The sequence below is a fragment of the Mauremys mutica genome, chromosome 6 (genome assembly GCF_020497125.1).
Source record: "Mauremys mutica isolate MM-2020 ecotype Southern chromosome 6, ASM2049712v1, whole genome shotgun sequence".
Taxonomy (NCBI): Eukaryota; Metazoa; Chordata; order Testudines; family Geoemydidae; genus Mauremys; species Mauremys mutica.
This window is the reverse complement of record NC_059077.1, coordinates 62,303,251-62,317,468: the sequence shown is the minus strand read 5'-3', so window position 1 is coordinate 62,317,468 and position 14,218 is coordinate 62,303,251. Positions and strand designations below refer to the sequence as shown.

Here is a 14,218-nt window from a genome sequence, read left to right as displayed (position 1 = left end):
TCAATATATTATAGTGAAGATGTAAATTTGTGAAAAATAAAATGTCAGTAGTTTCAATTTGCAAATTTTGGTGAGATGCACATTTTAACATGGTGAATAACTATCAAAAGTTGAATTTTTTATGATAATTTTCTATATAAATATCTTAAAAGTTTGAATAGTGACAAAGATATCTCTAATTCTTATCTTTCAATCTGTAAAATATGTGAAGGAAAAAGAAGGTGGATGCTAATAGGCTGATTAAAGGTAGACCATTCCTGATGCAGCATGGAATTAGATATACTAATCAGATTCTGTGCTTAAGGGACAGAAATAGAAATCAAAAGAAGTGGAGCAGGCCAACACACTGAACAATTCTGCCTCTCCTCTTATCTTTATTTTTAATGTAACTAATTGTATTGACCCAGACTTTCCAGAAAAGATGGACAGTTGATAAAATATTTACCCAGGTGAGTTGTTTATTGTTTTTCCTATTTTATTTTAGCCACCAGTGGTGTCTTTTTCCTTCAGTAATTGGAACGATACATGTCTATAGTTATACTATTCTTGCTGACCTGGACTGAGAGTACAGAAAGGGATAAGTGCAAAGGGAAAAAATGTTTTAACTTGTTAGCCTGTTTAGCTCCAACAAGATCCCAGCATGTCCTTTATCTTAGAAAACTTGTGAAGCTTCTGTGTTAACACATGGGGAATGTGAACAGCTAAGAAAAATGGCTCATATGACAGTAAATGCGTCTATAAACATCTTTTGTGTTTTAAAATAACTGGCCTAAATGTCCACAATGGATTGTGTAGCTATATAATTATTGTAACTCATATTCATATTTTCCTTCCAACCAACTTTATAAAATATGGAAATTCTATAGTAATTCTACATAATAAGAAAAAAAGTTCAATTTAAGGAATCAATTACATTTGAGTGAGTAATTTAATATTGTGAATTTAGCAAACCTTCATTCACATTTAATAGCATCAGATATTTTGAGTAGATTTTGTTTCCTGGTGTTAAATCTGATATTTTATATATGAGACTTAATTCTAATATACAAATACTTTGCGTAGCAGAAGGCATAACAAGCTAAAGGCCATCTGCCCAGTTATTTATATTGCCCTCATCTGTAATACTACCTGAGCACTTTTCTGAAGGAAGTATATCTGTATAGGACTGACGGATGGTGGCTGTGAGGACTGATACAGGTAGAATGGAGAGGTGCAATGCTTAACCAGCAGTGCCTGTTGCACTGCAGAGTTGGTTACTAGTTTACCAACTCAGCAATATATGATGGTAAGTTAACTAAAACTGGTTATATATTTTCTTGTCAACTCTTCTCTGCCTATTTAACCTCTTTAGAGGAAGTGTTTCCCCACTCCTGTATAAGAAGACAAGCACTCTATCATTAATCCTAATAAAAACAATTTAATCAAGAAACAGGTGTTTTCTCAACATATCTAGACTGAACTAAAAGTCAATTCAGGCAGGCCTCTTAAATATTAAACACCACTGCATTCTATCATGATCATCACCCTCACTCACCTTTGAATCCTGTCCCATACAGACACTCCAGAGAGTGACCCCAGAAGTTTACATCAGTGCTGCTCCACGGGCAGAAGGTGCTGTACAATGTATCTGAGCTGCTCTGGCTTAGGGAATGAGAGCCTTGAGGATATTGCAGGAGCTGTGGTGCCACAAGCTAACAGGATGGAGTTTTAACTGTTATATTTTATCTAAAATTGTTTGGTCTTTTTTTTGTCTTTTTTTTTACTTAGAATCATAATGTTATTTTGCTGTGTTCAATAGTCACAATAATCTCTGGTAAATGACAACCTGACTCTCATCCAAAGAAAATTGTAACTGACAGTGTGCAAGCATTGCACAGTCTTTTTCTGTGGGACTTGTGAATTGTAAGTGTAATCAGGAAAAGATTTAAGATTAACAATATGCATGTTATGGTTGGAAGGAAAATAAAATGGACACTTGCTAAGTGCCTGGTTACAGTAGACACCGATGGTTTGGAAGTCAAATAGACAGTAGCTTTTAGTGAGTAACCAACTGAACCAAATAAACCAGACAATCCTTTACCCATAATATTAGTAACTACACTCGGGAGGTCACAATGTGTTTTGGGTCTGTGGCCCATTTTGCAGAACAGCCTCACTGTCACTGACGCATTTGAGGTGTGCAAAGCCAGAGCTGGCTGACGCTATGGGTGCCCCATTTGTGACTGGCTGAGCAGGCCACTGTTACAGCAATCATGCTCTCCCTTATTAAAGTTGATGAAGATTTAGCCTACAGCTACTAATAATTTCACATCCTTCTGCCCTGCCAAAGGATCGCCTGACCTGGCAGTTCTCTGGAATCATGCTTTATTATCAAGGATTATCTGCCAAGCAAAAATGAATATAAAAGTTACTATAAAACACCTGTGCAGTACCACAAATACCCTAGGAGCTTTGACAAACTCATTTTCATCAAAAGGAACTAATCCTGCTCCCATTTAAGCCATTAGAAGTCTTTCCATTGACTTCATTGGGAGCAGGATAGTGCCAAGAGTTCTGAGACAAAAATGGCAAAAGACGGAAAAAAGAAATGCAGCGAAAAATTTATTAAGCTGACAGAACTTTTACAAAAAAAAATTGATTCAATATAATGGAGGATGTAAGGCAAGGAACTTAACATAACCTTTTTTTTTTTTTAATTAAGCTAAGTGCAGAAGCCCTTTAAGTCAGTTACAAGGCATATATACAGTAATGGTACTATGAACATCTGTCATTCTTCTGAACTAATATTGGTCACTGGAAAATGTTAGAAGCCCCATCCCAGAACCTTCAATGTACAGAACTCCCATTAAAGTCAACAGGAGCTCTGTTTATGGACTGTTTGAAGGCTTGCGGGGAGGCGGGGAGGTATCTTTATTGATTTCATTCTTTTATACAACGAAGGGAGATGTATATTTTCAAATTTATGCAAAGGCTAATTCTTGTGATGCAGGGCTAAAATGGGTCTCCACACCTTGCCATGGGCAAGACATGGTGCCCTTGTTATGTATGATTTCTTAATCTTTTTTTCCCCACAAAGTTTCAAAATAATTTAAGAAAAAGTCAGCTTGGCTTAGTAGTAAAGGGGACTCAGAGCATATATTTAGCTTTCACAACAGAAAATGTCAGAAGTGGCTTGGTCAGAGATGATGAACAATTGAAAGCTGAAGCTAGGTCTTTTTCCTTTCTTAAAAGGAAAGGGGAAAAAAGTCTTCCCTTTCCTGTCACTGCCCCCCAGTGACAGCCCAAGTATAATTTTATATATAATGTTGCCTATATTTAAACTACTTCTAATTCTCAGTTAAAATAAAGGCCTCTTTGTAACATTGAAATAACTTCTACTTTCAGCTCTTAATACTATGAAGGGATTTGGCTCTGTGTGAAGGACTACATGAAAGCTACCATCAGTTTGGCACAACCAGCTTCCAAGCTGCCAGTCTAAATCTGTTTCACACTATCAGTCTGATGTTAGATTATTCCATTTTCATTTTGTTACAGTATTAGCCATGCTAAGTTTGAGTAATTTGTTTGGGGGACCTCTGGACAAACCCTATGTGCTACATAAGTGATGTTATTAATTCTGTAGATAGTACTCTTTCCTGCAATTCAGTATGGTGTTGAGAGGCACTGTGCAGTGGGAGGTACCTTGTTTTGGGTGAGATGGAAAACCAAGACCCAAATATCTTTGGCTATTAAAAATCCCATGGGATATTTCATATGGATAGAAGTGTTAATCATGATGTGTTGGCCTGACCTCAGTCTGAGAATAATTCCCAAACCTACACTTTCATTTGGATATGCTATTCTTGTTTATTGCCTGTTCTGAACCAGCACGTAGTGTTGGATGCTTCAAATTGTTGAAGAGTTCTGTCTAAGTGGAGGCTGTATTTCTGTGAGCAAATTATTTTCATGTTTTGTGAAATGTTTCAGGGTCTTGTTGAACAAAGGTCTCACCCATTTGCCTTGCCTCCCATTTCTTTTGTGGTGATTTTATAGTACCAGTGAGTGTTCTAGGCACTCAACTGAAGATATTTTAAAGAAAGCCAGCTCTCTTCTCTGGCGAGCGTACAATATAAGTGGGAATAAAGTGTAGAGCAGTAGAGGCAAGAGATAAGAAAAAAAATTACTTAATTAAGGCCTACATGTCTTGGCAGCACATGTGTTTTGTCTTGGGTGTGTGAGTTTGTGCATTTAACATAAAAAAAATTCTTTTTGCAGGCCATGGGTATTTAGGAGTGATTTAAATGAGCTGACAGTGATGGTTTGGTGAACAGATAGATGTTGGAAGAGCATTCCTAGAATAAAAGGCAGTGTGGAAGGAGGCATATGAGAAAATATGAAAGGTATCAAGGATATGAATCTCTCTGCCTACATAACTTGATGGACTGATTTGCCCCTAATTAGAGTTATCAATGTTAGTAGTAGAGTACAATCAATGTACATGGCACTTTACAAGATGAAGGACAAGAGCTGCTCTCTAAATCTGAATACAGACAAGATGCAACAGAACAAAAATGGGTGTAGAGATCAACTGATTTTGGGTGGGGAGAGCAACATAGGAAGTATTCAGGAACAATGTGGGTTTTAAGAATTACTTTGAAGGAGGAAGGAGAGAGAGAGAGGATACTTGGGAAACAACCAGTGACCGACTGTTCCAAACGTAGTTGACAACATGTTACAAGGAGCAAAGACAAGTTAGAAAAGAAGATGAACACAACAGTAAGGAGAGAGAGGATATTGAGGAGCTTAGGGAGTGAGAGAGGAAATATAAGGCAATGAGAAAGAGAAGTAGATAGGAATACGTTTATGTAGGTCCTTGAATGTGAAGACAAGGATGTTGAATTTGAAGACAGGAAATTATTTAGGGCCTGGTAAGAGATTCATATGGTAGAGGAAGGAAGGATGAGAGGCAGGTGATTTTAGCAATGACATTTTGGGTAGCTAGGAGAGCTGACTAGTGTGCAGTCACCAGCATTATATGTTTTTGGAATGTGAAACATTTTAGCTAAAGGATTGAATAGGACTGTTCAATGTAACATTGCCGTGTGTATTATGGCTACAGCTAGGCCATCTAAAACATAACTATAATTAATTACAAAAAAGAATGTACACTACTTTGAAGCTAATTTTTATCCTGAAAGAATGTTAAACATTTTACAAAGGTATTTTCTTCACTGCTATAAAAAAATTAATACTGATTCATTGTTTCTTCTCTGGTTACATATTATTACACTATGCTTTGTTCCTCCATATTTTTCTTTAATTTCCTCTATCTTTTTTCCTTTTAAGCCAATGACTATTATTGTAATGTCACCTCACTACATGTTTTTAATATTTACTGCTATCTTGAAGAAGTTCACGTTTTTAAAACATAATAAAATAGATTTAACTGTGTTCCACAGCCTAAAATTTAAATTCCTACTACCAGTTAAACAAGGAAAAAAAATTCTTACAGCAATTCATACCTAACAAAGAACAGTGGGATCTCAAAAATATATGTTGTTAAGACTGTTTCTTTCATCTAAGAGAGTTAATACCAAGGCTTGTAAGAAGTAATGAAATACATTGCCCCTTATGAACAGGAACTAGAATGGTATTCACAACAAAGATATGGACCGAAGCTTTAATTAGCTTTATGGTTGTGGATAATCTTTCACTCATGTCTGTTAGTTAAGGAGATATAAATACTAGTCACTTATTCTGAGCCAGCCAGAGTGCTGCTGCTTATATCAGGAATAACCTTAGCACGTAGAGCTCTATGCCAGTACATCTCAGGCTCAATCCTGCAAACTGCTGAGCACCCTTAACTCCCATTTGAGCTGATGAAAGTTGTCAATGCTCAGTGTCTCATAGGAAGTTCACAGCAATGTACAGAATTGAGTCCTAGTTAAGGGTCTTACCTTGCAATCCTTATCCCTTCAAGTAATCTTTACTGCAATCAATGGGACTGCTCATGTGACTAAGGATTAAAGGTGATAAGACTGCTAATTCTCATCAAAATTTACAAATCTAAGATGTGGAACCAACAAAAAACAAGTAGGTACACTGGTACAGTGAAAGGAAAAAAATAACGTGAGAAGAAGCACGGTGAAAAATCTGTGAAGGAAAAGACACCCAGCAGTCACCTTTGCCTATTCTCTTACCTGAAGCAATGAATCTGGGGGGAGGGGGAGAAGCATAAATAATATCAGAAGAAGTAGTAGAAATTGCAACATTATTGTGGATCATGTATGTGCTTTTTAGGATTTACTTGCCAATTGTTTTCTGACCCCCGGGGATCGAACAGAGACACAGAGTCCACAACTTTAATAAATAACAATGCACAAATGTAAATTGATAAACAAGCATAGCCTTTACCACAAAGGGGTAGCTGTAGCCAATCACCCTGACTAAATCACACAATAATCCAGCTTTCCTTGTCAGGGAAAGAAGCCACCAAGCCAATTTTAACCATCTGGGCCACCCAGAACAGGACCCTAGCCTTAAACCACAAGCCAAAATCTCTAGCTTCATCAAGAAGGAATTAGAGTTGCCATTAGGCCAAACCATGGCAATCTCTACTGGTTGATACCACTATTGCATGATGAAGCTTGAAAAATAACTCAGAATAGAGTGCCTGTTTAGTGCACTATCCACTTGGCCACACTTCCTCCCTAGTAGTGATATTTGTTGAATTAAGCTTATACACCTAGAGCATAATACACCCAGACAGTGACACTTCCTGTAGGGAAAGATTTAGAAAATTCTTCCCCCCAAAAAAAACAAAAACCCCAAAAAACCCTGAAAGGACCTTGCAAATGAAACTTCTACTTTGTAATGGAGCTGCACCCCGATGAATTGTGAGCAGCACTCTCTTTTGTTTGACACACCAAACTAGCCTTAACTTGAAATCTAATCTTACATTTAGCAAGTTTTACATCAGAAGAGGAGGTGATTCTATATGTGTGCGCACAGCTTGTATTCAGCATTTTGTTTTGTTTTGTTTTGTTTGAACTACAGAGCATCATATCCTTGTCTGATAAAATGTTCATTTAAAAAAAAAAGAGCACTCTTTAAATAGCACATCAAACAAATGATATGGCTGAAATGCCCCATCAGAAAGCAATATATACACTGCACAACTGCTTTCTCAAACTCAGCTTGCATCATAAAATATTGTATTCCAGTGCTAATGTCAGTACTTGCCCTAACAATCTCAAGTTTTTAACCAATATGTTTTCTAAGCCTTCGTACAAACCTCATCACTAAACAGTGGCCACCAGGCAGTGTAAGCGCCAACAACCACATTGGCAATTTACAAGGCCATACTCAAATTACATAGGATTTTAATTGTTGATAAATGCATTTATTGTTTATTTATAGGGCACTCTTGATGTGCACAGCACTTTACAAAACACAGACAAAGTATGCTTTGAAGGCTGCAGGAGACGTTTCTATGGGAAGATGGGTACTGCTTCTCACAAGGGTTTTTAATTTGTTGGTGGCTCAGTTGTGTGCTGTCTTATGTGACTAGACAAGGTGGGTGAGGTAATATCTTTTATTAGACCAACTTCTGTTAGGGCTTGGCTACACTCAAAACTCCAAAGCGCTGCCGCGGGAGCGCTGCCATGGCAGCGCTTTGAAGTGTGGGTGTGGTTGCAGCGCCAGCGCTGGGAGAGAACTCTCTCTCACAGCGCTGCACGTACTCCACTTCCCCGAGGGGATTAGCTTACATCGCTGGGAGCCACACTCCCAGCGCTGGGGCACTGTTTACACTGCCGCTTTACAGAGCTGTAACTTGCTGCACTCAGGGGGTGAGAAAGTTGCAGTGCTGTAAAGCGCCAGTGTAGCCAAGGCCTTAGTGAGAAAGAGAGACAAGCTGTGGAACTACACAGAACTCTTCTTCAGATCTGGGAAAGGTTGGGCTTCACAGCACAATGCAAGGTGTAGTTAGCACATATTTTAAAGGGTCATTCAAGGTAGAGTGGCTTGTTAACACCTCTGCAGTTATAGAACTAAAAGGGGGTTACAGATTGTTTTAATAAGCCATAAATGCAGTGTGTCTGTTCAGTTCATGATTTTTTAGTGTCTAGCAGAGCTCACAGGCTCGTCTTTTGAAAGTGTTGTGCAAGGTTCCTTTGAAGATGAGGATTAATAGGTCAGATATGGAATGATCGCTTTGTGAAAAGTGTTCACCCACAGGTGATAGGGTGTTTTTGTCTTTTATCATTTTCCTGTGTGAGTCCAAAAAGGGTTATAACTACACTGCATACGCACTCGGTGATGTAAGTTGTTCTCTTGTTCCCTTGCGTGGACATTGTGGGTAGCAGCCTTGGTGGGAGAGCAATACAAAAGGGCAAGGAGTGGATGGAGCTTTGGCTCAGCCCTCCCACCTCCACTGCACCCCCAGCACAGATGAGGCTGTAAGCTGCACCAGGTATGGGGCTGGTGAGAGTTATTTCCACCATACATCCTAAAACAAGGGAGGAACCAGGTATCAGATTGTGACTTTGCCTCTGAAAATCCGACTAGGCCCTATCTGCATCCTTAGCATCTAATAGGGTGACCAGACAGCAAGTGTGAAAAATAGGGATGGGGCGGGGGGGTAATAGGAGCCTATATAAGAAAAAGACCCAAAAATTGGGACATCTTGTCACCCTAGCATCTAAATAGATTTGAAAATCTGGCCCTGAATGACAAGTGAAACAACTAGATGCTCAAGCTCCTATTTTCAATTCAGAATTCCAGTCAGTGGGCTTATGGACTCAGGAAGAGAAGCCAAATTAGAGAACAGAAAGCAACCTTGCAGCTGAATAGGGAATAATTTTAATAATTCAATGGTTTTTATTTTTGTTTTTTCCCACCCAGGAAAGTAAAAATCTGGATGTCCTCAGGTCTCAGAAATGAGCAGAAAGAGAAGAAAAAGCTGCAAGGGCAGAAAAAGCTCAGATGCCAGAGAATGTAAGTTCATGAAATGATTAGTTTGAATGTATATCACAAGCGTCCCAGCAGGTCATTTTCCAGACATTTTCTAGAAATACTTGAGTTATGGCAACATAATTAAAACAAGATTAAAAACAGATATCAGTGCATCTTAGTTCCCTAAAGCTATTTCCTGCTTGGGCTATTAGTTTTCTGCTTATGCCAAGACATCCATATTAAATAATTATAAACAGAGGTGATTGCTTCCTGAGACTGGATTTCTTGTTGTGTTGCTAACTTGTCTCTTTCTGGGAATGCGCAGGCATAGGTGGTGGTGTTTAAATGTCCCAAATTTATTTCAGACTTATTGTGTGTAGAAATTATAGTATGGACAAAAATGAGAACAATATATTTCTGAAAATTAATAAAGTGTAATAGCTGAACTAATCCTGGTTAATCTATTGTCCTTGCTATTTAAAATCTATTTGAAAAGGGCTCAAACAAGACAGATTTTCATGTAATTTACACATGAAATCTTGCACAGTACAACTCCCATTGGGAAACAGTATTGGCCATTAGTTAGAACATTATAATGCCTGGGTACTTTGCTACTGACTTGCTGTGTGACCTTGGCTAAATTAATGAATCCCCTTGTTTGCTCATCTGTAAAAGGATTATAATAAGTACAACTCCCATGTAATGTACCCAAAATTGCAACCATGCAATAGGATATTGATTGTTCCAGTGTGTGCTGAGGAGAGGAACAAATATCCCAGGGGGAGAGAGAAAGAAAAGTAGATCTTTCTAAATGAACATGTTATAGCATAGTACATTTGTCCTGTGTAAAATCTCATGTGTGAGCATTTTAAAGACAAAATTGTATGGTTCTTACTAATTTCATGTGGGTAGGCTGATTCTTAGTGTGAGATATACTGTTTACTTGGCTTTATATTATAAAACAATTAACACTTAAATAAAATGTGTAGTCAATCGATACTAAAAAGAAGAAAAATAGGTCAGTTCTTATGATATATACAGTATTTCTGAAGTATAGTCCGTCAGTGACATAAGCACTGAATATGAAAAACACTGTAAGGCCTTATAATACATTTCAAGATGCTGCTTACGTAGACCACTGCAAAAGCCTTTCTTCCTTTTTTCCAATTTAGATGAACATTTGCCAGCGATTTGTAAATGCCAGCAAAATGTAACAGGCCTTAAAAATAAAGCAGATGAGGACCCAGTGGACATGGAGAGGTCCGAAGAAAACAGGAAAGATCACTCTTGTACACCAATGACTGGGCAACAGAATAACTCAGGTGCATGTGAAGATAAAGAACAAGAAAATACAGATGACAGTGAAAAAGAAGGAGGGAAGGAAAAAGATTGCTCTCCACCAGCATTCTCTCATCAGCAGGAAGAGGTCCTAGCAGTGGTAACCTTCAGTGAATCAGAAGCCTTATCAACAGGAAAAATTACACTGAAGCACAACCCAAGCTCTGCAGAACCCTTTGATTTGGCAAGTGAAGTAATTACCGCAGAATTAAAATGTGGTGGTTTTAATATGAATGTAGAAATTAAGACGGGCTTATTTGATTCTGGAACAAGCCTTGTAATTGAGAAAAGGAAATGTCCAAAGAACAGAAAGTGCTATCGTGACAAGAAATATCAGAAAAGCCACTACTCTAAGTGCCATAAGTGTCAGGATCCATCAACTGACCATTCTATAGATGACAATGAGAATTACAAGGCATCTTCTAAACACAAAATACAAATTGCCAGCAACAAGAATACCTCACTGAAAGTAAGCATTGTAGGAAAGGAAATTAAAGTGAAATACAACAATGGAAAGCAAGATCCAATAATTCATATGGAACCAGGGGAACACACACAGACACGTGGCAAAACTTGCAGCAGGAAATATGGAAACACTTATTCCAATGATACAGACTATTCTGTAACAGAGGTATCCTGCAGCACTGATTATGAGTCAGATTTTAGCCTTCATGAAAAGGAAGAGTCATTTACAAACTATAAACGTCCAGACTGGTATCTACTTCTTCCTCCACCTGAAGAGTTTGCTGACAGCAAAGAAATATGTTTAGATACCACTACAGAAGTTGCATCCTTACTCCCAATTAGTGATAGAAAAGAACTTGACACTTTGCCTGCAGTCTTACCAGCTTGGGAGGAAGGAAATCATATCTGTAAACAGAAGGAACCTGGGACTGAAGATCTTGCCAGTGAAAAGGAAGATTTCTGTAAAGACAAGATAATTTTCTCAGAATTTACTTATAATGGGGGTTGTCATTTAGATACTAATGGTTCAAGTGAAAAAAGCTTTGGTAAGGAACCTATTGATGAGACCAGTGAAGCAGGGCAAAAAAGAAACAATAGTCTCATTGACATAAGGAATACTATGTTAGCGTCACACCAGGAGCCAAAAGCAGTTAGAAGAAAGTCTTTTCCAGATGCCACCATTGATGTATTGTCACCAGTTCACCACAGAAGGGATTCTGGCTTTTATTCATTGCCATCTTTATCCTTAAAAGTACTGCCCAAGCAGGCCAAAGCAGTAGATGTTTACAGCAAGAATACTCAGACTCATACCAGCTGTACAGAACTTTGTAAGTGTTCCAGCTTCACATCATTCAGCAGTCTGAGAGCTCTCAAATCTTATCAATATGCCTTCACCTCCTACAATCATGACATGACTATTTACCATTCTGAGCCGGAAGGAAGTATAGATGATGCTTTCTTCTTGACTCACTATGAAGACTATATAGGGGACTGTAAAGAAATGGAAGAGACATTAGTGGAAACATTTCATTCCAGCATCAATTCAAGTGTAGAACAGAAACTGGAGCATAGATACTCAGAGCCTCTGCAGAACCTTGCTCTATGTGATGAACACACTGAGTTTACAGAAAGTGGTTTTGATGAGGAGACACTAGAGAGTGATCATCACTTTGCTGTACAAGGCCATGTTGAAGTACAGAATAAAGCCCTGATATTTCAAGTCCCTTCTCCTTCCAGAAACCCTTCAAATGACCATATTAGTGACAAAAGCATGGCCAATACAGTAGCCATAGACTGTGTCCAAAGTCAACATTCAGCTTTACAGCCAAGACAGTATGTTCATCCAGCTACTACAGAGCCTGGGGTAACAATAAAGAAACGGAAAGGATCAGTGATGACTGTAATAACTGGAGAGCGAGAACGAAGGCTTATCATTCAAGGCAACAGTAAGGGGATAGCTGATTCCTATGGCTCTGGGATAAAAAATGAGCCTAAGCTACCCTGCAGCATACGAGAAAAATCATTTATGTCCCCTTTGTTGGATGCTGAGGAGTCAGATATAGATAATGAATTACAGAGCTTTTCTGAGATCCGGGACATATCCGGGAATATTCCTGGTGAAACCAATTTCCATGATGATTCCACACATATTACTTCAATGTCCAGCTCCTCAATACATCCTGAAGATAAGCAAGTTTTCACTGAGGGTACATTTACCAAAGAAACAAAAGAGAACCTTTGCAGTGAACAAGAGATGATAAGCCAATTATCTGATCATTTAAGAACAGAGCCTGTAGCATGTCAGATAGAGCAGTTAGTTAAATCCAACTCTGAAGAAACGGAGAAAAAATGTGAGACAAAGGATTGTTGCCAGAACACAGACACACCAATGTCACCAAGAAAGCAAATTAGTCAAAAAGGTAAGCATTCCAGAATTCTCTGCATTATTAATACTTTTGCATATACTGCATATGCTAAGCCCTTCGTGTTTTAGTGACTGATAGCTTGGAAAAAACAGAGGTGAATTATTAATATACAAGGGTCATCCTGCTTCTTAATCTCGTTCCGTCATCTCCCTGGTGGTATGTTTAGTTATTTGATTGTACTCTGTTCACCACTCCCTTCTCTGTAGAATCAGGCAGGCCAGTAGTTTATTAACAAAAGAACACTTTAAAACAGCTTTGCTACACAGAGTTTGACATATCCTAACAAAACAGTGTACCAATGTGATCCTCCAAGTAAGTAAAGCAAATACCAGAGCAGGGTTAATATAGGTGCCATGAGACATGTCCTCAGAGCTCTGTACTGTATTTAGAAACCATGTAAGTATGTTTAAAGATGCATGTGGTCTAGTGACCTCAGCAAAAGACTGAAAGCCGGGCACATCCTGGTTCTAATCTTGGCTGAACCTTCAGCACATTAGATGACCTTAATCAAATCATTTGACTTCCCTTCTGCCTCTCTCTACCTATCTGAGAAAATGGGGTACAGAGAAATATTTTTTTAAACAAGATGCTGCATCTGTTCTGAAATTTCCTATTTATCTTCCTTTCTACCATCCATACATCCCATAAGAATACCTAGGTAACAATTAAACAATTAAAAAAACAAAACAAAAATTGTAGCATAGCAATGTAAAAGAATGAGTTTTCTAGTCCCTTTCCTTAACAGTTTTGAGTTGTTACCAACTATATATAGATCATCCTTAGGAAATTCAGCTGACATTTATTTTTGTTTAATTTTATAACTCCCAATGTGGTTACCATGGTCCCTCCTTAATTCTATTTTAAATTTTTCTAGATATATATATAACTTTACACACTTAAAATTAGATTTTCAAAATGCTCAGCATTGGCCTAACTCTGTGCCCATTGAAGTTAATGGTAAAACTCTCACTGATGTTAATGGGACCAGAGGAAGGCCACTGAGAGTTTTACTGGCGTTAGGCCAGTGCAATGCACTGTTGAAAATAGTGCTCTATATAAAATTAACATTCCATTACAGACCAAAACAAGAGAAGGGGGCCAAGCGATTGTTTGGTGACAAGGGTAAATCAGGGAGCTGATAGTAGTGAAGTATTATACGAGAAGAGGAAACTGACTGGATCCCTTAACCATTCATTTCCAGACATTATTAATGTTTAGGGAGGTATTTTTAAGGTTTAGATTTTTGTAAAGAAAATGTAATATATTTGTAGGGGGGACTCCAGTAGGGTGACCAGATGTCCTGATTTTATAGGGGCAGTCCCAATATTCAGGGCTTTTTCTTATATAGGGATCTATTACACACACACGGTCCTGATTTTTCACTCTTGCTATCTGATCACCCTAGATTCCAGTGAAATATACATTCAACCATAGTTCTTTTTAACATAGATTTTTGATAGTGAATTACACTACATCTGTATTGTGTAAACATATCAGGAGTCTCAGTTGCCATGGGGAAGAGGGCAGTTGCCCGTCCCTTGACTTTTCATAGGTTT

General features: G+C 38.2%; 1 protein-coding gene across 1 annotated transcript in view; it reads left to right on the top strand.

The window, feature by feature from the left end:
• The first annotated feature begins 10,376 nt into the window (after positions 1 to 10,376).
• The window catches only part of LOC123372975, a 52,478-nt gene continuing 48,636 nt past the window's right edge, over positions 10,377 to 14,218 (top strand). Inside the window, exon 1 of the mRNA XM_045021686.1 lies at positions 10,377 to 12,656. Coding sequence (XP_044877621.1) covers positions 10,502 to 12,656 — 2,155 coding nt within the window. The 5' untranslated portion in view covers positions 10,377 to 10,501. The remainder of the gene's footprint in view (positions 12,657 to 14,218) is intronic.